The sequence below is a fragment of the Pseudophryne corroboree genome, chromosome 1, assembly GCF_028390025.1.
Source record: "Pseudophryne corroboree isolate aPseCor3 chromosome 1, aPseCor3.hap2, whole genome shotgun sequence".
Classification (NCBI taxonomy): domain Eukaryota; kingdom Metazoa; phylum Chordata; class Amphibia; order Anura; family Myobatrachidae; genus Pseudophryne; species Pseudophryne corroboree.
This window is the reverse complement of record NC_086444.1, coordinates 283,957,853-283,985,208: the sequence shown is the minus strand read 5'-3', so window position 1 is coordinate 283,985,208 and position 27,356 is coordinate 283,957,853. Positions and strand designations below refer to the sequence as shown.

General features: G+C 47.2%; 1 protein-coding gene across 1 annotated transcript in view; it reads left to right on the top strand.

The window, feature by feature from the left end:
* PEBP1 (phosphatidylethanolamine binding protein 1) overlaps nucleotides 1-27,148 on the top strand; it is a 68,900-nt gene extending 41,752 nt beyond the window's left edge. The window contains exons 2-4 of the mRNA XM_063964322.1: nucleotides 15,931-16,040; nucleotides 16,384-16,484; nucleotides 26,625-27,148. Coding sequence (XP_063820392.1) covers nucleotides 15,931-16,040; nucleotides 16,384-16,484; nucleotides 26,625-26,839 — 426 coding nt within the window. The 3' untranslated portion in view covers nucleotides 26,840-27,148. The remainder of the gene's footprint in view (nucleotides 1-15,930; nucleotides 16,041-16,383; nucleotides 16,485-26,624) is intronic.
* Nucleotides 27,149-27,356: the final 208 nt, after the last annotated feature.

Below are 27,356 nucleotides of genomic sequence, written 5' to 3'. Positions count from 1 at the left end.
GCTTTGGTATAATCCCCATGGTCCTTACGGAGTTCCCAGCATCCACTAGGACGTCAGAGAAAATAAGAATTTACTTACCGATAATTCTATTTCTCGTAGTCCGTAGTGGATGCTGGGCGCCCATCCCAAGTGCGGATTGTCTGCAATACTTGTATATAGTTATTGTTACAAACAAATCGGGTTGTTTATTGTTGGAAGCCATCTTTTCAGAGGCTCCTACGGTTATCATACTGTTAACTGGGTTCAGATCACGAGTTGTACGGTGTGATTGGTGTGGCTGGTATGAGTCTTACCCGGGATTCAAGATCCTTCCTTATTATGTACGCTCGTCCGGGCACAGTATCTTAACTGAGGCTTGGAGGAGGGTCATAGGGGGAGGAGCCAGTGCACACCAGCTAGTCTAAAGCTTTTACTTTTTGTGCCCAGTCTCCTGCGGAGCCGCTATTCCCCATGGTCCTTACGGAGTTCCCAGCATCCACTACGGACTACGAGAAATAGAATTATCGGTAAGTAAATTCTTATTTTTAGCAGCCATGCAAACGCTATGCCGCCTCCCACTGGGAGTGTATTTTAGCTTAGCAGAAGGGCAAACGAAAGGTTCGCAGAGCGGCTACAAAATAATTTTGTGCAGTTTTAGAGAGTAGCTTCAGACCTACTCAGCGCTTGCGATCACTTCAGACTGTTCAGTTCCTGTTCTGACGTCACGAACACGCCCAGCCACGCCTCCGTTTTTTCGAACACTCCCTGATAACGGGCAGTTGACACCCAGAAACGCCCTCTTCCTGTCAATCACTCTGCGGCCAGCAGTGCGACTGAAAGACTTCGCTAGACCCTGTGTGAAACTTCATTGTTCGTTGTAATAGTACGACGCGCGTGCGCATTGTGCTGCAGTGCCGTTTTTTAGCCTCATCGCTGCGCAGCAAACGCAAGCAGCTAGCAATCAACTCGGAATGACCCCCTAAAGACATGATAACACAAAAGGAAGTCTGATAGTGCAACAGTCAGGAGCTTCTTAAACCTAGGTGGCTTCACCTCCCCACCTTACAATAGATAAAAACACAAAAGCAGGTTTAGCACTTTCTTTTGGGAAAACAGGAAACAAAGTCTCAGAACTGAAAGAGATCTCAGAACAATTTATTTGACAAAAGATGGTAAAAAATGCCAATAAACGGTCTGTTCCAGTGGTCGTAAATTATTTTGTAATACTGCACATAAGAAATATTACTTCACTGGATGCCACTCAGGGAGCCTCAAAAACGTATTGAAATAATGGTTTTCAGCATAACTGCATTTCAGGCATCTTGGGCTGTAGAGCTGCATTTGCCTGTAGTGGAATGCTTCCCTTTTAGATTGTGTTATTTTAGTGTTCGTTCAAGCCTACGTGGAACCCAACTGCAAGATTAAGATTACTAAATGGAATTTTTTCTTACCAAGATAAGACATGCATAGCTCCCTTGACTCCCAAATTTCACATACCCTGTAACTTATATCCAACCCCAATGTGATATCAGGGGCATAACTTCCAGAGGCAATGGAGACACCTGCACCTGGGCTCCAAGCCCTGAAGAGTCACTTGCATGTACAGCAGCTGTGTGGTTCACAGCGGGATCCAAGTGTGACCGCTACTCTCCCAATGGAGCTCTGCGGCACACCTGCTGCTGAATAGTTCATTGGTTCTATCGCAAGACCCCTGCTAACACCTGTAATTGGGGACAGGATGGCTCCTGTCTGGTACTGCTCACCCTGTGCTACAACAAGTGACGGTTCACACACCGCTGCAGCTGCACTGTGATATGGGACCCACAGTTGGATGCCGATTCTGTATCCTGCAGATGGCTGAATCTTGTGAGTCTGACCCTAAACCACCGGCAATTGTCACACAGCATAGCTGGATTCCTGCCAATACACTGCAGGCTCCAGTCCCTGTAGACCAGCTGAGAGAGCTATCGATATAATTCTGGAAGTTATGTGTGTTATTTTTATGTATTTATATTTAGTGTGTGTATCACACACACACACACACACACACACACACACACACACACACACACACACACGGAGAGGGGCACCAAACACTAACTTGCCTCCAGGCAACTAGGATGAACTTACGCCCCTGTGTTATATGATGGTAATACAAAATGGTCATTCTAAGAAGATAAGATCTTGGTTGTGATTGCCTTTGCACTGCTTCTACTATTTGTCCAGCAATCCCTGTTAAAAGCAGAGCTCATCTGTTCATTACTTGTGCTAAAACGGATATACAGATGGAGCCATGCTAGCCGTGGTTCTGTCTGTGCCTGGGTGCGCGGGCCCAGGCACGCCTAATGATAAGAGTCTCTCTGTACGGGCCGGCGTGCGCCCGTGACGGAGGCACGTCCCATTCAGTAGTCTGGGAGAGCGTATCCGTCCGGGGCGCGTGCGTGAAGGAGATGTGAATGGGAGAGCGTCTCTGTGCACTCCGGTCCTGACTAGGCGGATGGATCACCTAGTCATGCCAGGAGTGCACGCATTCGATGGAGCCGCCTCAGATGAGTGCGGCTCCATCTGTATGCTGACTATCTCTTTGCATATAATGTTACTATCATTAGGTAGGTTCTAAGAATGAAGTGTTATTCTTTTAAGAGGAAAATGTAAATACACACAGTGTGTGTATATATATATATATATATATAATGTTAGCATTCCGCCTCACAGCACTGAGGTCATGGGTTAGATTCCCACCATGGCCCTACCTGTGGAGTTTGTATTTCTCATACGTCCTAGAGGATGCTGGGGTCCACTTCAGTACCATGGGGTATAGACGGCTCCGCAGGAGCCATGGGCACTCTAAGACTTTTCTAGAGTGTGAACTGGCTCCTTCCTCTATGCCCCTCCTCCAGACCTCAGTTTAGAAAATGTGCCAAGACAGACTGGTTGCACTCCAGTGGAGCTCTAATGAGTTTCACTGAAAAGACTTTGTTAGTTTTTTTATTTTCAGGGAGACTGCTGGCAACAGTCTCCTTGCTTCGTGGGACTTAGGGGGAAGAAGTAGGAAGCAACTTCCTAAATAGTTTCATGGCTCTGCTTCTTGCTGACAGGACACCATTAGCTCCTGAAGGGTACTGAACACTAGCTGCGGCTATGCGCTCACTCCCACAGCATGCCGTCAGCTCCGGTCATCGTGATGGCTCAATGTACCGCGCAGCGAGCGGGAACGCTGCACGGACATGCTACCCATACACAGCGCACAGCAGGGCGCGGGTTGGGGGGCGCCCTGGGCAGCATGAAAACCTACTCTTACACTGGCAAAAGTAGCATATTATGCCGTGGCACAATCCTACACCCCCGCCAGTATAAATATTACCTCATGTTTGCTGTGGAAGAACGCGCCATTGCAGGGGACGGGGCTTCTTCCTCAGGCAGCCAGCACACTGCTCAGCGCCATTTTCTTCCAGCAAAAAGCAAGGGAAGAAACGCTGATTCTCCTCTCAACTTATGATTTTAGTATCAGAGTGCAAAAAGGGGGGGAAAGTGTATATTATGGTATTATAACCTATTATTGACTATATATATATATATATATATATATATATATATATATATATACCTGAAAGTCTCTGTGTACAAAGTACACGACACAGGGATTTTTTATTTAAGCGCTGAGTTGTGGACTGGCAATGTTTATTCTGTGTCCCTCTGACAGCTTTTATTGTGGGTCTGTCCCCTATAAGCCCCGGAGTGTCTGTGGTGTGATTGTGCACGTGTGTGACATGTCTGAGGCAGGGAGCTCTTCCTCTATGGGAGCCATGTTAGGGACACAGAGTTGTAATGTGACACCAAGAGCCTGACTGGGTGAAAGAGTTACGTGATAGTGTGAATCATATCAGTGAGAGATTGGATAAGTCTCAGTCTCATGCAGAAAACTGAAAATAATCTGTTGAAGATGTGATTTTTAATAGTTCTGCCTTTCATCCACAGGGGACCCCTCTGGGTCACATAAACTTTTGCACAAGTAGTATGAACTGATACCGACACGGACGCTGATTCCTGTGTCGACACTAGTGATTCCAGGGGAATAGGTCCTAAGTTAGCGAAAAACATTCAAAACATGTTTTTAGCTATAAAGGAGGTATTAGAAGTTACAGGGCCCCCTCCTTTACCACAGGAGCAGGCTTACTTTAGTAAAGAAGTAATGTAACTTTCCCTCCACCTCATGAGCTGAACAGTCTCTTGGAGAGAGTCTGGTTTAACCCGAAAAGAAATTTCAGATTTCCAAAAGAAGTCAGGCAGCTTAGCTTTTTCCATGCAGAGGACAGGAAAAGGTGGGAGTCACCCCCCATTTTAAGCAGTGCCCTGTCATGGTTAAAGGAAAAAGGTGTTTCTCCCTGCACCTGGGACGGCTTCACTTATGGAGCCGGCAGACCGGCAAATTGGAGTCTATGTTGTAATCTATTTATGTGGCCAATGGGACACTACTTAGGCCTACCATTGCCTGTGCGTGGGTGAGTGGTGCTATTGAAAAGTGGTCAGAAAACTTGTCATTAGACATTGACACAATAGATCGAGACGAGATACTCCTAACGTTAGGTCATCTCAAAGTCGCTGCTGCGTACATGATAGAAACCATGAAAGATATTGGTCTCTTGGGATCAAGAGCCGCTACCATGGCAATCTCAGCACGGAGGGCGTTGTGGATTCGCCAATGGAAGGCTGACGCAGATTCCAAAAGGAATATGGAGGCTTTCCTGTATTAAGGTGAGTCCTTATTTGGAGATGGGCTGGATGCTTTAGTTCCTGCGGCTACCGCAGGTAAGTCGACATTCTTGCCTATTGCTCCTGTGCCGGCGAAAAAGACGCATCACTCTCAGATGCAGTCATTTAGGCCCACAAATTACAAAAAAGGGTAAAGGTTCCCCTTTGTGGGTAAAGAAAGGGGAAAGGGAAATAAAGTCCACCGCATCTCCAGGATCACAGGAGCAGATATCAACCTCTGCTCCTGCCAAATCTTCAGCATGACGCTGGGGCTCCCTTGCAGGAGTCCGCTCAGGTGGGGGCACGTCTGAAACTCTTCAGTCAGTTCTGGGTTCAATCTAGCCTAGACCCGTGGGTCATACAAATGGAGTCCCACGGGTACAAACTGGAGTTTTAAGACATTTCCCAGGCCGTATTTTCAAATCGACCTTACCAGCTTGTATCCCAGACAGGGAAATGGCAGCAGCAATACAAAAATTGTGTCAGGATCAAGTTTTTGTCCTGGTTCCCTTGTTACAACAAGGGAAAGGGTTTTATTGCAACCCTATTCGTGGTTTCGAAGCCGGACGACTCGGTCATACCGATTCTAAACCTGTATACTCTGAATCTCTACCTGCAAAGGTTCTAGTTCAAGATGGAATCCCTGAGGGCAGTGGTTTCCAGTCTGGAGGAGGGGGACTTCATGACTTCATGGTGTCAGTAGACATAAAAGATGCCTACTTACACGTTCCCATTTATCCTCCACATCAAGCTTATCTGAGATTAGCAAAACAATTTTCATTACCAATTTCAGACATTGCCGTTAGGACCTTCCGCGGCACAGAGGGTTTTCACCAAGGTGATGGCAGGAGATGATGATCCTCCTTCAACAACAAGGAGTCAATTTAATTCCTGACCTGGAAGATCTCTCGATAAAAGCGAGATCCAGGGAAAAGTTGGTGCAGAACATGGCACTCTCCCTGACAGTACTTCAACATCACGGTTGGATCATAAGTTTTCCAAAGTTACAATTGGAACCGACTACAAGATTGTCCTTTCTGGGGATGATACTGGACACAGAAGGGTATTTCTTCCAGTAGAAAAGGCTCTGGAAATCCAGAGAATGGTCAAACAAATTCTGAAACCAACAAGAGTGTCGATTCATCAATGCATTCGGGTGTTGAGGAAGATGGTAGCGGCCTACGAGACCATACAGTTTGGCCGATTCCATGCCAGAGTATTCCAGTGGGACAAGTGGTCCGGATCCCACCTACACATGCACCGGAAGATAATCCTGTCATCCAAAGCCAGAATTTCGCTCCTGTGGTGGCTACACAGTTCTCACCTACTAGAGGGACGCAGGTTCGGGATTCAGGACTGGGTCCTAGTAACCACGGATGCAAGTCTCCGAGGTTGGGGTGCAGTCACACAGGGAGAAAGCTTCCAAGGAAGATGGTCAAGTCAGGAAACCTGTCTTCACATAAACGTTTTGGAGTAGAGAGCCATTTACAACGGCCTTCTACAAGCGTGTCATCTTCAAGATCAACTCGTACAGATCCAGTCGGACAATGTAAAAGCAGTCGTGTACATAAACCGTCAGGGCGGAACGAAAAGCAGAGCGGCGATGACAGAGGTGGCAAAGATCCTCTTCTGGGAAGGAAGACATGCAGAATGGGGCCTCCACCAAGAAGTCTTCGCAGAGGTGTCAGGTCTTTGGGGAGTTCCTCAAGTAGACATGATAGCATATCGTCTCAACAAGAAGCTTCAGAGATATTGTTCCAGGTCGAGAGACCCTCAAGCAATAGCAGTGTATGCACTGGTTACCCAGTGGGTGTTTCGGTTGGTGTATGTCTTTCCTCCACTTCCACTAATACCAACAGTGCTCAAGATCGTGAGAAGAACAAGGGATTTGAGCGATCATCATTGTCCCAGACTCGCCAAGGAGAGCTTGGTATCCAGATCTTCAGGAGTTGCTAATAGAAGATCCTCTTCCTCTTCGCGAGGACCTGCTGCAGCAGGGGCCGTGCGTGAATCAAGACTTACTGCGGCTACGTTTGACGGCATGGCTGTTGAGCGCCGGATCCTAGCCCAAAAGGGTATTCCCAAAGAAGTCATCCCCACTCTTATTCAGGCCAGGAAAGGAGTAACGTCTAAACATTACCACCATATTTGGAGAAAATATGTGTCTTGGTGTGAATCCAAGAAGGCTCCTACGGAGTAGTTTCAGTTGGGACGTTTTCTCCATTTTCTGCAGGCAGGTGTGGATGCGGGCCTAAGATTGGGTTCAATTAAGGTCCAGATTTCGGCCTTGTCCGTTTTCTTTCAGAAACAATTGGCCTCCCTTCCAGAAGTTCAGACGTTCGTGAAAGGGGTTCTGCATATCCAACCTCCATTTGTGCCTCCAGTGGCACCATGGGATCTTAACGTGGTGTTGCAATTCCTTCAATCGGATTGGTTTGAACCTCTACACGAGATAGAGTTGAAGTTTCTCACTTGGAAAGTGGTCATGCTGTTGGCCTTGGCATCCGCAAGGAGGGTGTCTGAGTTAGGCGCCTCGTCTCACAAGAGCCCTTACTTGATCTTCCATGAAGATACGGCTGAGTTAAGAACTTGTCAGCAATTTCTTCTGAAGGTTGTTTCTTCTTTCCATATAAACCAACCTATTGTGCCAGTGGCTACTGATACCTTCGCTGCGTCAAAGTCTCTGGATGTGGTCAGAGCTTTGAAAATTTATACTGCAAGAACAGCTCGGATACAGAAAACAGAGGCTCTGTTTGTCCTGTGTGCTCCCAACAAGATTGGGTGTTCTGCTTCTAAGCAGACCATTGCGCGCTGGATCAGAGGTACGATTCAGCACACTCATTCCACGGCAGGATTGCTGATACCGAATTCGGTGAATGCCCATTCTACTTGAAAGGTGGGCTCATCCTGGGCGGCTGCCCGGGGGGTCTCGGCGTTACAACTTTGCCAAGCAGCTACTTGGTCAGGGGCAAACACGTTTGCTAAGTTTTACAAGTTTGACACCTTTGCCGATGAGGACCTCAAGTTTGGTCAATCGGTGCTGCAGGGTTATCCGCACTCTCCCGCCCGTACTAAAGCTTTGGCATAACCCCATGGTACTGAAGTGGACCCCAGCATCCTCTAGGACGTATGAGAAAACATGATTTTAATACCTACCGGTAAATCCTTTTCTCCTAGTCCGTAGAGGATGCTGGGCACCCAGCCCAGTGCGTACTTTACCTGCAGTTGTAATTTTGTTAAATATGTTTTCAGCACGGTTGCTGTAATGTTCATGTCCGTTGGCATGTGTTTTGTTGAATGCCATGTGTGCGGCATGGTTGAAATGTGAGCTGGTATGAATCTCACCGTTAACTTAAAAGTAAATCCTTTCCGCAAAATGTCCATCTCCCTGGGCAGAGTTCCTGTACTGAGGTCTGGAGGAGGGGCATAGAGGGAGTAGCCAGTTCACTCTCTAGAAAAGTCTTAGAGTGCCCATGGCTCCTGAGGAGCCGTCTATACCCCATGGTACTGAAGTGGACCCCAGCATCCTCTGTGGACTAGGAGAAGAGGATTTACCGGTAGGTATTAAAATCCTGTTTTCTCTGACGTCCTAGTGGATGCTGGGGACTCCGTCAGGACCATGGGGATTAGCGGCTCCGCAGGAGACAGAGCACAAAAATAAAGCTTTAGGATCAGGTGGTGTGCACTGGCTCCTCCCCCCATGACCCTCCTCCAAGCCTCTGTTAGGTTTTTGTGCCCGTCCGAGCAGGGTGCAATCTAGGTGGCTCTCCTAAAGAGCTGCTTAGAAAAAGTTTTTAGGTTTTTTATTTTACAGTGAGTCCTGCTGGCAACAGGCTCACTGCAACGAGGGACTTAGGGGAGAAGAAGTGAACTCACCTGCGTGCAGGATGGATTGGCTTCTTAGGCTACTGGACACCATTAGCTCCAGAGGGATCGAACACAGGCCCAGCCATGGAGTCCGGTCCCGGAGCCGCGCCGCCGACCCCCTTGCAGATGCCGAAAAGTGAAGAGGTCCAGAAACCGGCGGCAGAAGACTTTTCAGTCTTCATGAGGTAGCGCACAGCACTGCAGCTGTGCGCCATTGTTGTCACACACTTCACACCAGCGGTCACGGAGGGTGCAGGGCGCTGCAGGGGGCGCCCTGGGCAGCAATGAGAATACCTTGTTCTGGCTAAAAAATACATCACATATAGCCCCTGGGGCTATATGGATGTATTTAACCCCTGCCAGGTCTCAGAAAAACGGGAGAAGAAGCCCGCCGAAAAGGGTGCGGGGCCTATTCTCCTCAGCACACAGCGCCATTTTCCCTCACAGAAATGCTGGTGGGAAGGCTCCCAGGCTCTCCCCTGCACTGCACTACAGAAACAGGGTTAAAACAGAGAGGGGGGGCACTTATTTGGCGATATGATTATATATATTAAGATGCTATAAGGGAAAAACACTTATATAAAGGTTGTCCCTGTATAATTATAGCGTTTTGGTGTGTGCTGGCAAACTCTCCCTCTGTCTCTCCAAAGGGCTAGTGGGGTCCTGTCCTCTATCAGAGCATTCCCTGTGTGTGTGCTGTGTGTCGGTACGTGTGTGTCGACATGTATGAGGACGATGTTGGTGAGGAGGCGGAGCAATTGCCTGTAATGGTGATGTCACTCTCTAGGGAGTCGACATCGGAATGGATGGCTTATTTAAGGAATTACGTGATAATGTCAACACGCTGCAAGGTCGGTTGACGACATGAGACGGCCGGCAAACCAATTAGTACCTGTCCAGGCGTCTCAAACACCGTCAGGGGCGTTAAAACGTCCTTTTACCTCAGTCGGTCGACACAGACACTGACTCCAGTGTCGACGGTGAAGAAACAAACGTATTTTCTTTTAGGGCCACACATTACTTGTTAAGGGCAATGAAGGAGGTGTTACATATTTCTGATACTACAAGTACCACAAAAAAGGGTATTATGTGGAGTGTGAAAAAACTACCTGTAGTTTTTCCTGAATCAGATAAATTAAATGAAGTGTGTGATGATGCGTGGGTTTCCCCCGATAGAAAATTATTGGCGGTATACCCTTTCCCGCCAGAAGTTAGGGCGCGTTGGGAAACACCCCTTAGGGTGGATAAGGCGCTCACACGCTTATCAAAACAAGTGGCGGTACCGTCTCCAGATAGGGCCGCCCTCAAGGAGCCAGCTGATAGGAGGCTGGAAAATATCCTAAAAAGTATATACACACATACTGGTGTTATACTGCGACCAGCGATCGCCTCAGCCTGGATGTGCAGCGCTGGGGTGGCTTGGTCGGATTCCCTGACTGAAAATATTGATACCCTTGACAGGGACAGTATTTTATTGACTATAGAGCATTTAAAGGATGCATTTCTATATATGCGAGATGCACAGAGGGATATTTGCACTCTGGCATCAAGAGTAAGTGCGATGTCCATATCTGCCAGAAGTTGTTTATGGACACGACAGTGGTCAGGTGATGCAGATTCCAAACGGCACATGGAAGTATTGCCGTATAAAGGAGAAAAAGACAACGTCTTTTCAGCCTCAGTCCTTTCGTCCCCATAAGGGCAAGCGGGCAAAAGGCCAGTCATCAGCCCCTGATGATGAACTTATGGGGTGTCAGTGTTCACTTTATCTGTGTAATCTTAATTATATTAATGTATCACAGGTGTAAATCATAACTTATATTGATGTTGAAGAGATAATAATATTAATAATAAAAATAATGTCAGCTTGAGGTACCAATTAGATTTTTATTGGGGAGTCACAGTGCTCCTCCCAGGCACTTAGTAAATAATATGGGTTAATTTTATAACTATTCGGGGTTAATTCAGTCCATGCAATTGCGTGAATTTCCTCCTGTACGTTAATTTTCAAGAATCTCTGACCCTTGTCATAGGTCCGTATAATTAATGTGTCCAAATGATCCAATCAAAATTAAGAATAAAAAGTTGCAATAAAGAATAAAAGGATCCAATTGCTGATCGCAAAAGACAATGCTAAATGTGTTGTCACTGCCCTAAATAGGGCCGTCTTTAATCCTGCTAACCGCAGCAGATATAAATGTCAAATGCAAATATAAGTTGGGGGATATATGTTCTGGGGGTGCGGCGTCCCGTAACCCTCAGGTGCATATACTTACCCTTCTTCTTCTGGTCGTCTTAGCCTCTCGTCCCCCGCTGTGCTTGTTTGTCTGTCCCTCCGTCTCGCTCCCCGGCCGGTGTAGAGAATCTGTGTGCAGCCTGCACACCGAAGCACGGACCTTCGGGGCGACGGAATCACCGGCGGCTACGGCACTTCCGGGTACTGTTAGCCTGTTACAGGCTTGTCAGCGGATGTTTGAAGGATGCTAAATGTTAGAATTATGTCGACATTTAGCATCCTTCAAACATCCGCTGACAAGACCAATCGCTTCCCGATCCCGCAGTCTCCTTCACTGGATAGTGAAGTAGAGCCGCCGTCAGTGCTGCAGCGCGCCGGGGACTGAGCGCCTGTAACAGGCTAACAGTACCCGGAAGTGCCGTAGCCGCCGGTGATTCCGTCGCCCCGAAGGTCCGTGCTTCGGTGTGCAGGCTGCACACAGATTCTCTACACCGGCCGGGGAGCAAGACGGAGGGACAGACAAACAAGCACAGCGGGGGACGAGAGGCTAAGACGACCAGAAGAAGAAGGGTAAGTATATGCACCTGAGGGTTACGGGACGCCGCACCCCCAGAACATATATCCCCCAACTTATATTTGCATTTGACATTTATATCTGCTGCGGTTAGCAGGATTAAAGACGGCCCTATTTAGGGCAGTGACAACACATTTAGCATTGTCTTTTGCGATCAGCAATTGGATCCTTTTATTCTTTATTGCAACTTTTTATTCTTAAGTTTGATTGGATCATTTGGACACATTAATTATACGGACCTATGACAAGGGTCAGAGATTCTTGAAAATTAACGTACAGGAGGAAATTCACGCAATTGCATGGACTGAATTAACCCCGAATAGTTATAAAATTAACCCATATTATTTACTAAGTGCCTGGGAGGAGCACTGTGACTCCCCAATAAAAATCTAATTGGTACCTCAAGCTGACATTATTATTATTATTATCTCTTCAACATCAATATAAGTTATGATTTACACCTGTGATACATTAATATAATTAAGATTACACAGATAAAGTGAACACTGACACCCCATAAGTTCATCATCAGGGGCTGAGCGCTGTGTTGTATATATACTCTGCAAACTTTTCTAGTAGGATAGATCACCTACAAACATCAGCAGCTCGCCATACTCATTAGGTATTTGGCATTGCCTCAGTGCGCAGGTGGTAACCCTCCAAAAAGGCCAGTCATATCTGCCATGGGATAGAGGAAAGGGAAGAAGACTACAGCAGGCAGCCCATTCCCAGGAACAGAAGCCCTCCACCGCTTCTGCCAAGTCCTCAGCATGACGCTGGGGCCGTACAAGCGGACTCAGGTGCGGTGGGGGGGTCGTCTCAAGAGTTTCAGCACGCAGTGGGCTCACTCGCAAGTGGACCCCTGGATCCTACAAGTAGGATCCCATGGGTACAGATTGGAAATTCGAGACGTCTCCCCCTCGCAGGTTCCTGAAGTCTGCTTTACCAACGTCTCCCTCCGACAGGGAGGCAGTATTGGAAACAATTCACAAGCTGTATTCCCAGCAGGTGATAATCAAAGTACCCCTCCTACAACAAGGAAAGGGGTATTATTCCACACTATATTGTGGTACTGAAGCCAGACGGCTCGGTGAGACCTATTCTAAATCTGAAATATTTGAACACTTACATACAAAGGTTCAAATCAAGATGGAGTCACTCAGAGCAGTGATAGCGAACCAGGAAGAAAGGGACTATATGGTGTCCCGGGACATCAGGGATGCTTACCTCCATGTCCCAATTTGCCCTTCTCACCAAGGGTACCTCAGGTTCGTGGTACAGAACTGTCACTATCAGTTTCAGACGCTGCCGGTTGGATTGTCCACGGCACCCCGGGTCCTTACCAAGGTAATGGCCGAAATGATGATTCTTCTTCAAAGAAAATGGACGATCTCCTGATAAGGGCAAGGTCCAGAGAACAGTTGGAGGTCGGAGTAGCACTATCTCAAGTAGTTCTACGACAGCACGGGTGGATTCTAAATATTCCAAAACCGCAGCTGTTTCCGACGACACGTCTGCTGTTCCTAGGGATGATTCTGGACACAGTCCAGAAAAAGGTGTTTCTCCCGGAGAAGAAAGCCAGGGAGTTATCCGAGCTAGTCAGGAACCTCCTAAAACCAGGAAAAGTGTCAGTGCATCATTGCACAAGGGTCCTGGGAAAAATGGTGGCTTCTTACGAAGCGATTCCATTCGGCAGATTTCACGCAAGAACTTTTCAGTGGGATCTGCTGGAAAAATGGTCCGGATCGCATCTTCAGATGCATCAGCGGATAACCCTGTCTCCAGGGACAAGGGTGTTTCTTCTGCGGTGGCTGCAGAGTGCTCATCTACTAAAGGGCCGCAGATTCGGCATTCAGGACTGGGTCCTGGTGACCACGGATGCCAGCCTGAGAGGCTGGGGAGCAGTCACACAGGGAAAAAATTTCCAGGGAGTGTGATCAAGTCTGGAGACTTCTCTCCACATAAATATACTGGAGCTAAGGGCAATTTACAATGTTCTAAGCTTAGCAAGACCTCTGCTTCAAGGTCAGCCGGTATTGATCCAGTGGGACAACATCACGGCAGTCGCCCACCTAAACAGACAGGGCGGCACAAGAAGCAGGAGGGCAATGGCAGAAACTGCAAGGATTCTTCGCTGGGCGAAAAATCATATGATAGCACTGTCAGCAGTGTTCATTCCGGGAGTGGACAACTGGGAAGCAGACTTCCTCAGCAGGCACGACCTCCACCCGGGAGAGTGGGGACTTCATCGGGAAGTATTCCACATGATTGTGAACCGTTGGGAAAGACCAACGGTGGACATGATGGCGTCCCGCCTGAACAAAAGACTGGACAGGTATTGCGCCAGGTCAAGAGACCCTCAAGCAATAGCTGTGGACGTTCTGGTAACACCGTGGGTGTACCAGTCGGTGTATGTGTTCCCTCCTCTGCTTCTCATACCCAAGGTACTGAGAATTATAAGACGTAGAGGAGTAAGAACTATACTCGTGGCTCCGGATTGGCCAAGAAGGACGTGGCACCCGGAACTTCAAGAAATGCTCACAGAGGACTCATGGCCTCTGCCGCTAAGAAGGGACTTGCTTCAGCAAGTACCAGGTCTGTTCCAAGACTTACCGCGGCTGCGTTTGACGGCATGGCGGTGGAACGCCGGATCCTAAGGGAAAAAGGCATTCCGGAAGAGGTCATTCCTACCCTGGTCAAAGCCAGGAAGGAGGTGACCGCACAACATTATCACCACATGTGGCGAAAATATGTTGCGTGGTGTGAGGCCAGGAAGGCACCACGAAGAAATTTCAACTCGGTCGATTCCTGCATTTCCTGCAAACAGGAGTGTCTATGGGCCTCAAATTGGGGTCCATTAAGGTTCAAATTTCGGCCCTGTCAATTTTCTTCCAGAAAGAATTGGCTTCAGTTCCTGAAGTCCAGAAGTTTGTCAAGGGAGTATTGCAACCCCTTTTTTGTGCCTCCAGTGGCACTATGGGATCTCAACGTAGTTCTGGGATTCCTCAAATCACTTTTTAAACCGCTCAAATCTGTGGATTTGAAATATCTCACATGAAAAGTGACCATGCTGTTGGCCCTGGCCTCGGCCAGGCGAGTGTCAGAATTGGCGGCTTTGTCTCACAAAAGCCATATCTGATTGTCCATTCGGACAGGGCAGAGCTGCGGACTCGTCCCCAGTTTCTTCCTAAGGTGGTGTCAGCGTTTCACCTGAACCAGCTTATTGTGGTACCTGCGGCTACTAGGGACTTGGAGGACTCCAAGTTGCTAGATGTTGTCAGGGCCCTGAAAATATAGGTTTCCAGGACGGCTGGAGTCAGGAAAACTGACTTGCTGTTATCCTGTATGCACCCAACAAACTGGGTGCTCTTGCTTCTAAGCAGACGATTGCTCGTTGGATTTGTAGCACATTTCAACTTGCACATTCTGTGGCAGGCCTGCCACAGCCTAAATCTGTCAAGGCCCATTCCACAAGGAAGGTGGGCTCATCCTGGGCGGTTGCCCGAGGGGTCTCGGCATTACAACTCTGCCGAGCAGCTACGTGGTCGGGGGAGAACACGTTTGTAAAATTCTACAAATTTGATACCCTGGCTAAAGAGGACCTGGAGTTCTCTCATTCGGTGCTGCAGAGTCATCCGCACTCTCCCGCCCGTTTGGGAGCTTTGGTATAACCCCCATGGTCCTGACGGAGTCCCCAGCATCCACTAGGACGTCAGAGAAAATAAGATTTTACTTACCGATAAATCTATTTCTCGTAGTCCGTAGTGGATGCTGGGCGCCCATCCCAAGTGCGGATTGTCTGCAATACTTGTACATAGTTATTGTTACAAAAAAATCGGGTTGTTATTGTTGTGAGCCGTCTGTTCAGAGGCTCCTACGTTTGTCATACTGTTAACTGGGTTCAGATCACAGGTTGTACGGTGTGATTGGTGTGGCTGGTATGAGTCTTACCCGGGATTCAAAATCCTTCCTTATTGTGTACGCTCGTCCGGGCACAGTATCCTAACTGAGGCTTGGAGGAGGGTCATGGGGGGAGGAGCCAGTGCACACCACCTGATCCTAAAGCTTTATTTTTGTGCCCAGTCTCCTGCGGAGCCGCTAATCCCCATGGTCCTGACGGAGTCCCCAGCATCCACTACGGACTACGAGAAATAGATTTATCGGTAAGTAAAATCTTATTATTCTCCCCATGCTTGTGTGCGTTTCCTCTGGTTTTCTCCCACAGTCCAAAAATATACTGGTAGGTTAGGTGGCTCCCTAAAAAACAAAACAATTAACCCTAGCGTGAATGTGTGTGTGTACATGTGATAAGGAATATAGAGTGAAAGCTCCCCTGGGGCAGGTACTGATGTGAACGGCCAAATATTCTCTGTAAAGCACTGCGGAATATGCGTACACTATATAAATAACTTGTAATAATAATATGTGTAAAATTGTGAACCTTGTCGCATGGAAATTAGTTAATATTGGCAGCCTGATGTTAAACTTTTTTCAATAATTATACACATTTATTTTAATAAAGGTTCAGAACCGTCCAACATTCATTTCATGGGATGGAATGGATAGCAGCAAGCTGTATACCCTTGTGCTTACAGACCCAGACGCACCAAGCAGAACGAATCCAAAATTCAGGTAGATGAATAAAGTTAAGGGTATGATCATCACCCTCTCTTGCAGGTTCTGACTTTGACAGTGGTCAGCAACATGCTTTATGGAGAGAGGGGTGTTTTCTGCAGTAGAAGACAACATATAATTGGCAATCAGCCACTCCTAACCAGTCATATGCCTTCCAATAGCTTAATAGCTAGTAACGCTGAATCATCTCCATATTTGCTACCACTGTCAAAGCAAATATTAGCAGAATTATACAACCTGTGATGAGTATATTAAAAATGTAATATGTATTTTCTAGAATGCTTGTAATATTTCAATTCCGGAGATTTGCTTGATAATCAGTTCTGCTAATTTATTTTAGGGAATATCATCACTTTATTGTCATAAATATGAAAGGAAATGATATTGGCAGCGGTTGTGTCCTGTCTGATTACATTGGTTCAGGTCCACCCAAAGGAACGGGTAAGTGGCATCAGGTGTCAGAAACTGTACTGTGGATGATAAAGTGGAGTTGGGTTTCTGTGGCAAGAATAAGCACGCTGTTAATTGGGAGGCAAGGTTTAAATAAAATAGAGGAACAGCTGGATAAATAACTTACTATACAGTATATATACATACAGATATGTCTAATACCTCTTTTACACCAAGCTTTTGACCCGGGTTATTGCCAGTTTAATCCGGGTCGTGGCTCGGTGTAAAGGGTAAACCGGGTCGATGGGACCTAGAACCCGTTTACAGCATAGGAAAGCCGGCGCTAAGAGATTTTCTCATCTTCTAGCATTGGCACTGCACACGTGAGCACTGACATCACCTACCCAGTCTCGGCAGGCTGCAAAATCCGGGGTGAGGGCAGTTTGGTTTAAAAGTGGCACAAATTGGTACAGTAGTCTATCTAGGGTGTTTAAGACTAGGAAGGGTAAGAGAGAACAGCAGCATTAAAATGTAGCTAGTGTGGGTAGAAAGGCAACCAGATTGACATGAGTGAATTAGGGTTCAGCTGTAAGGGGAGAAGCAGGGTTCTGGGAGAATGAGGTCCTCATAAAGCAGAGGATGGGGTGGAGGTGGATTGCCTATATGAGTAGATTTGACTGTACCTTTGCTGCATCAGGGATTGCATCAACACGGCCTCCATTCCACCATGGTTCTCACAGGGCCCTTTCACCACACACATCAGTACTATAGCCCAATTGCTTCTCTATTCTGTGTCTTATGTTATGTGTGCTCTCTGGGGGTAATTCCAAGTTGATCGCAGCAGGAAATTTTTTAGCAGTTGGGCAAAACCATGTGCACTGCAGTGGAGGCAGATATAACATGTGCAGAGAGAGTTAGATTTGGGTGGGGTGTGTTCAATCTGCAATCTAAATTGCAGTGTAAAAATAAAGCAGCCAGTATTTACCCTGCACAGAAACAAAATAACCCACCCAAATCTAACTCTCTCTGCAAATGTTATATCTGTGTCCCCTGCAGTGCACATCGTTTTGCCCAACTGCTAAAAAATGTCCTGCTGCGATCAACTTGGAATTACCCCCTCTGTTCCTCTTTTTTTGTGTTATCCAAGGTTTATCATTGTTCCACATATTGCATTATCCCAGACATTGGTGCTCATTCAGAGTTGTTTTTAGCAGCCGTGCAAACGTTATGCCGCCGCCCACCGGGAGTGTATTTTAGCTTAGCAGAAGTGCGAACGAAAGGATCACAGAGCAGCTACAAAGTTTTTTTTGTGCAGTTTCTGAGTAGCTCAAAACCTACTCAGCGCTTGCGATCACTTCAGCCTATTCAGTTCCTGTTTTGACGTCACAAACACGCCCTGCGTTCGCCCAGCCACGCCTGCGTTTTTACGAACACTCCCTGAAAACGGTCAGTTGACACCCAGAAACGCCCACTTCATGTCAATCACTCTGTGGTCAGCAGTGAAAAGCTTCGATAAACCCTGTGTGAAACTACATCGGCCGTTGTAATAGTACGTTGCGCATTGCGCCACATACGCATGCGCAGAAGTGCCGTTTTTTTGCCTCATAGAACCCGTTTACAGCATAGGAAAGCCGGCGCTAAGAGATTTTCTCATCTTCTAGCATTGGCACTGCACACGTGAGCACTGACATCACCTACCCAGTCTCGGCAGGCTGCAAAATCCGGGGTGCAGGCAGTTTGGTTTAAAAGTGGCACAAATTGGTACAGTAGTCTATCTAGGGTGTTTAAGACTAGGAAGGGTAAGAGAGAACAGCAGCATTAAAATGTAGCTAGTGTGGGTAGAAAGGCAACCAGATTGACATGAGTGAATTAGGGTTCAGCTGTAAGGGGAGAAGCAGGGTTCTGGGAGGATGAGGTCCTCATAAAGCAGAGGATGGGGTGGAGGTGGATTGCCTATATGAGTAGATTTGACTGTACCTTTGCTGCATCAGGGACTGCATCAACACGGCCTCCATTCCACCATGGTTCTCACAGGGCCCTTTCTCTGACGTCCTAGTGGATGCTGGGAACTCCGTAAGGACCATGGGGAATAGCGGCTCCGCAGGAGACAGGGCACATCTAAAGAAAGCTTTAGGATCACCTGGTGTGCACTGGCTCCTCCCCCTATGACCCTCCTCCAAGCCTCAGTTAGATTTTCTGTGCCCGACGAGAAGGGTGCACACTAGGGGCTCTCCTGAGCTCTTTGTGAAAGTTTTAGTTTAGGTTTATTATTTTCAGTGAGACCTGCTGGCAACAGGCTCACTGCATCGAGGGACTAAGGGGAGAAGAAGCGAACTCACCTGCGTGCAGAGTGGATTGGGCTTCTTAGGCTACTGGACATTAGCTCCAGAGGGACGATCACAGGTTCAGCCTGGATGGGTCACAGAGCCAGAAGAGCGAAGAGGTCCGGAAAAATCGGCGGCAGAAGACTTTCCTGTCTTCAGATAAAGGTAGGCGCACAGCACCGCAGCTGTGCGCCATTGCTCTCAGCACACTTCACACTCCGGTCACTGAGGGTGCAGGGCGCTGGGGGGGGAGCGCCCTGAGACGCAATAAATCGATAGAAAACCTTTTATGGCTAAAATAAATGCATCACATATAACTCCTGGGCTATATGGATGCATTTAACCCCTGCCAAAACATACAAGAAAACAGATGATAAGGACGCCGAGAAAGGGGCGGAGCCTATCTCCTCAGCACACTGGCGCCATTTTCCCTCACAGCTCAGTTGGAGGGAAGCTCCCTGGCTCTCCCCTGCAGTCACTACACTACAGAAAGGGGTTAAAAAAGAGAGGGGGGCACAAATTAGGCGCAGTATAAACAATACAGCAGCTATAAAGGGAAAAACACTTATATAAGGTTATCCCTGTATATATATAGCGCTCTGGTGTGTGCTGGCAAACTCTCCCTCTGTCTCCCCAAAGGGCTAGTGGGGTCCTGTCCTCTATCAGAGCATTCCCTGTGTGTGTGCTGTGTGTCGGTACGTTTGTGTCGACATGTATGAGGAGAAAAATGATGAGGAGACGGAGTAGAGTGTCTGTAATAGTGTTGTCACCCCCTGGGGGGTCGACACCTGAGTGGATGTACTGTTGAAATTACGTGACAGTGTCAGCTTTGTATAAAAGACAGTGGTTGACATGAGACAGCCGGCTACTCAGCTTGTGCATGTCCAGACGTCTCATACAGGGGCTCTAAAGCGCCCGTTACCTCAGATACAGACGCCGACACGGATACTGACTCCTGTGTCGACGGTGAAGAGACAACTGTGATTTCCAATAGGGCCACACATTGCATGATTGAGGCAATGGAAAAAGTTTACACTCTTCTGATAATATAAATACCACCAAAAAAAGGGGTATTATGTTTGGTGAGGAAAAACTTCCTGTAGTTTCCCCCCGATAACAATTGATAATTTCTAAAAAGTTATTGGCAGTATACCTTTTCCCGCCAGAGGTTAGGGTGCGTTGGGAAACACCCCCTAGGGGGGATAAGGCGCTCACACGCTTGTAAGAACAAGGGCTCTACCCTCTCTGGAGATGGCCGCCCTTAGGGATCCTGCTGATAGAAAGCAGGAGGGTATCCTAAAATGTATTTACACACATACTGGTGTTATACTGCGACCAGCAATCGCCTCAGCCTGGATGTGCAGTGCTGGGTTGGCGTGGTCGGATTCCCTGACTGGAAATTTGATATCCTAGATAAGGACAGTATATTATTGCCTATAGAGCAATTAAAAGATGCATTTCTATATATGCATGATGCACAGCGGAATATTTGCCGACTGGCATCAAGTATAAGTGCGTTGTCCAATTATACCAGTAAAGTGGTCAGGTGATGCGGATTCCAAACGGCATTTGGAAGTATTGCCTTAACAAAAAAGGGGATGTACCCCAGGTCGCCTCTTAAAATAAGACGCCGTATTATCAGGCGCAGTCCTGGTTGGCAAGCGGACAAAAGGGTTCCTCTTTTCTGCTCGTGACAGAGGGAGAGGAAAATGGCTGCAGAGATCAGCCAGTTCCAAGGAACAGAAACTCTTTTCCGCCTCTGCCAAGCCCTCAGTATGACGCTAGGGCTTTACAAGTTCAGGCACGGTGGGGTCCCGTTCTCAATGAATTTCAGTGCGCAGTGGGCTCACTCGCAAGTAGACCCCTGGATCCTTCAGGTAATATTTCAGGGGTACAAATTGGAATTCGAGACGTATCCCCCTCGCCGTTTCCAAAGGTCTGTTTTACCGACGTCTCCCGCTGACAGGGAGGCAGTTTTGGAAACCATTCACAAGCTGTATTCCCAGCAGGTGATAATCAAGATACCCCTCCTGCAACAGGGAACGGGGTATTATTCCACACTATTGTGGTACCGAAGCCAGACGGCTCGGTGAGACCGTTTTTAAAATCTAAAATCTTTGAACACTTGCATACAGAGGTTCAAATTCAAAATTGAGTCACTCAGAGCAGTGATTGCAAACCTGGAAGAAGGGGACTACATGATGTCTCGGGACTTCAAGGATGCTTACCTTCATGTCAAAATTTACCCTTCTCACCAAGGGTATTTCAGGTTATGGTACAGAACTGTCACTATCAGTTCGGACGCTGCCGTAGGGATGGTCCACGGCACCCCGGGTCTTTACCAAGGTAATGGCCGAAATGATATCCCTTCGAAGGAAGGAAATTTTAGTTATCCCTTACTTGGACGATTCCCTGATAAGGGTAAGATCCAGGGAACACTTGGAAGTCGGTGTAGCACTATCTCAGGTAGTGTTGCGGCAGCACGATTGGATTCTCAATATTCCAAAATCGCAGCTGGTTCCGACGACTTGTCTTCTGTTCCTAGGGATGATCCTGGACACAGTCCAGAAAGAAGGTGTTTCTCCCGGAGGAGAAAGCCAGGGAGTTATCCGAGCTAGTCAGGAACCTCCTAAAACCGAACCAAGTCTCAGTGCATCAATGCACAAGGGTTCTGGGTAAAAATGGTGGCTTCCTACGAAGCAATCCCATTCGGCAGATTCCACGCAAGACTTTCCAGTGGAACCTACTGGACAAATGGTCCGGGTCGCATCTTCAGATGCTTCAGCGGATAACCCTGTCACCGGGGACAAGGGTATCCCTCCTGTGGTGGTTGCAGAGTGCTCATCTTCTAGAGGGCCGCAGATTCGGCATTCGGGACTGGGTCCTGGTGGCCACGGATGCCAGCCTGCGAGGCTGGGGAGCAGTCACACAGGGAAGGAATTTCCAGGGCTTATGGTCAAGCCTGGAGACATCTCTTCATATAAACATTCTGGAACTAAGGGCCATTTACAATGCCCTAAGTCAAGCGAAACCCCTGCTTCAGGGTCAGGCGGTATTGATCCAATCGGACAACATCACGTCAGTCGCCCACGTAAACAGACAGGGCGGCACGGGAAGCAGGGGGGCAATGGCAGAAGCTGCAAGGATTCTTCGCTGGGCGGAAGATCATGTGATAGCACTGTCAGCAGTGTTCATTCCGGGAGTGGACAACTGGGAAGCAGACTTCCTCAGCAGACACGATCTACACCCGGGAGAGTGGGGACTTCATCCAGAAGTCTTCCACATGATTGTGAACCGTTGGGAAAAACCAAAGGTGGATATGATGGCGTCCCGCCTCAACAAAAAACTGGACAGGTATTGCGCCAGGTCAAGAGACCCTCAGGCAATAGCTGTGGACGCTCTGGTAACACCGTGGGTGTTCCAGTCAGTGTATGTGTTCCCTCCTCTGCCTCTCATACCAAAAGTACTGAGAATTATACGGCAAAGGGGAGTAAGAACGATACTCGTGGCTCCGGATTGGCCAAGAAGAACTTGGTATCCGGAACTTCAAGAGATGCTAACGGACGAACCGTGGCCTCTACCTCTAAGAAAGGACCTGCTCCAGCAGGGGCCTTGTTTGTTCCAAGACTTACCGCGGCTGCGTTTGACGGCTTGGTGGTTGAACGCCGGATCCTGAAGGAAAAAGGCATTCCAGATGAAGTCATCCCTACCCTGGTCAAGGCCAGGAAGGACGTAACCGCAAAACATTATCACCGCATTTGGCGAAAATATGTTGCGTGGTGGGAGGCCAAGAAGGCCCCTACAGAGAAATTTCAACTGGGTCGTTTCCTCCATTTCCTGCAAACAGGACTGTCTATGGGCCTAAAATTAGGGTCCATTAAGGTTCAATTTTCGGCCCTGTCGATTTTCTTCCAAAAGGAACTGGCTTCAGTGCCTGAAGTTCAGACATTTGTAAAAGGGGTACTGCATATACAGCCTCCTTTTGTGCCTCCAGTGGCACCTTGGGATCTCAATGTTGTGTTGAGTTTCCTAAAGTCACATTGGTTTGAACCACTCACCACTGTGGACTTAAAATATCTCACATGGAAGGTGACGATGCTGTTAGCCCTGGCTTCAGCCAGGCGTGTGTCAGAATTGGCGGCTTTATCATATAAAAGCCCTTATTTAATATTTCATTCTGACAGGGCAGAATTGAGGACTTGTCCTCAATTTCTACCTAAGGTGGTTTCTGCATTTCACATGAAGCAACCTATTGTGGTACCTGCGGCTACTAAGGACTTGGAGGATTCCAAGTTGCTTGACGTGGTCAGGGCCCTGTAAATATATGTTTCCAGGACGGCTGGAGTCAGAAAATCTGACTCGCTGTTTATCCTGTATGCACCCAACAAACTGGGTGCTCCTGCTTCTAAGCAGACGATTGCTCGTTGGATTTGTAGTACAATTCAGCTTGCACATTCTGTGGCAGGCCTGCCACAGCCAAAAATCTTAAAATGCCCACTCCACAAGGAAGGTGGGCTCATCTTGGGCAGCTGCCCGAGGGGTCTCGGCTTTACAACTTTGCCGAGCAGTTACTTGGTCAGGAGCAAATACGTTGTAAAATTCTACAAATTTGATACCCTGGCTGAGGAGGACCTGGAGTTCTCTCATTCGGTGCTGCAGAGTCATCCGCACTCTCCCGCCCGTTTGGGAGCTTTGGTATAATCCCCATGGTCCTTACGGAGTTCCCAGCATCCACTAGGATGTCAGAGAAAATAAGAATTTACTTACCGATAATTCTATTTCTCGTAGTCCGTAGTGGATGCTGGGCGCCCATCCCAAGTGCGGATTGTCTGCAATACTGGTACATAATTATTGTTACCAAAAAATTCGGGTTATTGTTGTAGTGAGCCATCTTTTATAGAGGCTTCTCTATTATCATGCTGTTAACTGGGTTCAGATCACAAGTTGTACAGTGTGATTGGTGTGGCTGGTATGAGTCTTACCCGGGATTCAAAATCCTTCCTTATTGTGTACGCTCGTCCGGGCACAGTATCCTAACTGAGGCTTGGAGGAGGGTCATAGGGGGAGGAGCCAGTGCACACCAGGTGATCCTAAAGCTTTCTTTAGATGTGCCCTGTCTCCTGCGGAGCCGCTATTCCCCATGGTCCTTACGGAGTTCCCAGCATCCACTACGGACTACGAGAAATAGAATTATCGGTAAGTAAATTCTTATTTTCACCACACACATCAGTACTATAGCCCAATTGCTTCTCTATTCTGTGTCTTATGTTATGTGTGCTCTCTGGGGGTAATTCCAAGTTGATCGCAGCAGGAAATTTTTTAGCAGTTGGGCAAAACCATGTGCACTGCAGTGGAGGCAGATATAACATGTGCAGAGAGAGTTAGATTTGGGTGGGGTGTGTTCAATCTGCAATCTAAATTGCAGTGTAAAAATAAAGCAGCCAGTATTTACCCTGCACAGAAACAAAATAACCCACCCAAATCTAACTCTCTCTGCAAATGTTATATCTGTGTCCCCTGCAGTGCACATCGTTTTGCCCAACTGCTAAAAAATGTCCTGCTGCGATCAACTTGGAATTACCCCCTCTGTTCCTCTTTTTTTGTGTTATCCAAGGTTTATCATTGTTCCACATATTGCATTATCCCAGACATTGGTGCTCATTCAGAGTTGTTTTTAGCAGCCGTGCAAACGTTATGCCGCCGCCCACCGGGAGTGTATTTTAGCTTAGCAGAAGTGCGAACGAAAGGATCACAGAGCAGCTACAAAGTTTTTTTGTGCAGTTTCTGAGTAGCTCAAAACCTACTCAGCGCTTGCGATCACTTCAGCCTATTCAGTTCCTGTTTTGACGTCACAAACACGCCCTGCGTTCGCCCAGCCACGCCTGCGTTTTTACGAACACTCCCTGAAAACGGTCAGTTGACACCCAGAAACGCCCACTTCATGTCAATCACTCTGTGGTCAGCAGTGAAAAGCTTCGATAAACCCTGTGTGAAACTACATCGGCCGTTGTAATAGTACGTTGCGCATTGCGCCACATACGCATGCGCAGAAGTGCCGTTTTTTTGCCTCATCGCTGCACAGCGAACAAATGCAGCTAGCGATCAACTCGGAATGACCCCCATTGTACCCAATGTTGTGTGCTGAAGATGGCTACATCGCCAGGTACTTTCATGGATGGGAATGACAATCTGTGGCTCAAATTATGTTTTGTGGTTGATATTTATTTTTTTCTCTAAAGTGTATCAGTGTTAATTTGATGCATTGAATCCCACTTATCCAGCCCATTTTGCCCTTTGTAGTACGCAAAAGATGGCTGCCTCAACTGCAGCACTACCATGGGTAGGATGAATGATCTATTAAACTTGTGGGCCTAATTCAGACCTGATTGCTGTTGTGCGAATTTGCAAGGCGGACAATTATCAATTGACTGCACGTGCATACGGATCATAGTGCGCACACTCGAGGCAAAACTGCAAAAGAATCCGGCATCTTTTTTGATCATTAGGTGTACGCAAGTTGACTGACAGGAAGCAGATGTTTGGGGGTGGTAACTGGATGTTTTCTGGAAGTGTCAGGAAAAACGCAGGCGTTCCCAAGTGTTTTCAGGAGGGTGTGCTCTGGCACTGAACAGCCTGTTTCTGTCGCACTGTAGGAGTAAGTCTTGGGCTACGCACAGACTGGAAAAAACATTAGATGGTGAGTGAGTTGTGAACGGATTTGCAGCGGACCGGCGTTTGCAAAGCTTTCCGCGCAGTGTACGCAGACTTTCACGCGGCGGGTAATCACTCTGGGCGGCAACTATCTGATTGCAAACCTCTGCAAACTCGCAGAGGAGCAATCAGGTCTGAATTAGGCCCTATGTTTCTAGTTGTTTGTATATTGGACCTTATTCAGCTCCAGTTGCAGTTTTGCTGAACTAGCAAATCTGCAACTGCATATGATCGCATGCTGAGGCCTGCTCAGCATGCTAATTGTCGCCAGTGATGCGGTCACAATTCAATTGCGTTCGCATTGCAGATCTGCCAAAATAGAGGTAGTCCCCTTAATATGCAGCCAGGCGTGCATACCATGTTTTTTTTGGCTGCGGCCACATGTGATGTCACCCCAAACACGGCCTGGACCCACATGCATTTCTGTCAACACGCCCCGACAACACCACGTCACCTCCCGGCGAAAGCCTCTCCCAGTCACTCAGACAGAGGCGTTTACATCACTGCGATGCAATCGCATCTCCTGGGCTGCGCAGGTGCAGAATGGGCCCTGCCCATGCACAGTGGCCCGGCAGACTGGAAAATGTTATTGCATCGCATTAATGATGCTTACTGAATCAGGCCCATTGTATTGTATAAAACAATATATCAAGTGCACTGTCAGCAGCAGCTGGTATGGGGGTGGTCAAAGTTTCGCTATAGACAGTGGTCAAACAATCGAAATAAGTACATACCAGCGCTGGCTGTGAATAATTAATACTAGGACAGTTTGTGTAAGCATATAATCAGATACAATTTATTATCTTAATATTAACAAATGTAAAAAAAAATGCCACAGTATATTCATAGATATAAATTTCATATATAAAAACTGCCCCTATTAACTCATGTCACATGTCAACAGGCTCTGGCTAGGACCCTCTCCAATAAGTGTCCATAGCGGGTCACTGGTTAGTAGCTGTGTTGCCAGATCTTTGTAGTAGTTGTCCCCAATGGTCACTCTGTATTAAGGGAGGAAGTATAGCAAAAGGAATGAGCTGGCTGCTAAAAACGCTGCACTTGTATATCCAGCGGAGGTAAAAAAGTTCAAATAGTACCAGAGCTTAATTAATTTAATGTTTAATTAAAAATAATATATTTATTTTATTTTTCACAGGTCTTCATCGCTATGTCTGGTTGGTCTATGAGCAGAAAGAAGTGTTGAAGTGTGACGAGCGAATACTGTGCAACCGTTCAGGGGAACACAGAGGGCTGTTTAAAGTACTTTCATTCCGCAAGAAATATAATCTGGGAAGTCCTGTTGCTGGGAATTGCTACCAGGCAGAGTGGGATGATTATGTCCCTAAATTGTATGAGCAGCTGAGTTCATAAATGAAATAGAAAATCTCTTATATGTGTAGTAAAAAAATAATCCACTTGATGAGGTTGCCATTCGGTTATTGTGGTAAAAGTGTGTAACTTCTGTCATTTAAGCTTCCTCAGTAAAGGAACCTGCATATTGTCATTAGCAGCAGTATACAGCGCTTGTAGTAAACATCCAAGACTAATGGTAATAACATCACCTTTGCAAAAGCAAGCATGTTCCTGTAGCATTTCTTTCTGTCAGAACAGCAGGGATTAGAACATAGTTTGTCACATGCACAGTTCTTTCTTTTGCATGAAAATAAAGTAAAACATAAACTGTTGGTTTTTTTTTCCCCCCCTGCAAATAGTCACATTACATGTGTGGTCAAATTGATGCTTGCTGGAACAAAATGCATTTGCACCCATTGCATTGCAACATGGTTTGTCTGAATTTCTCTAGCATCCATAAGGGTTATTGGGGACAGATTAGTATGATGGTGGGTATAGAGGGAGCAAAAGGAGCCAGTGCACTTTAAATATCTTC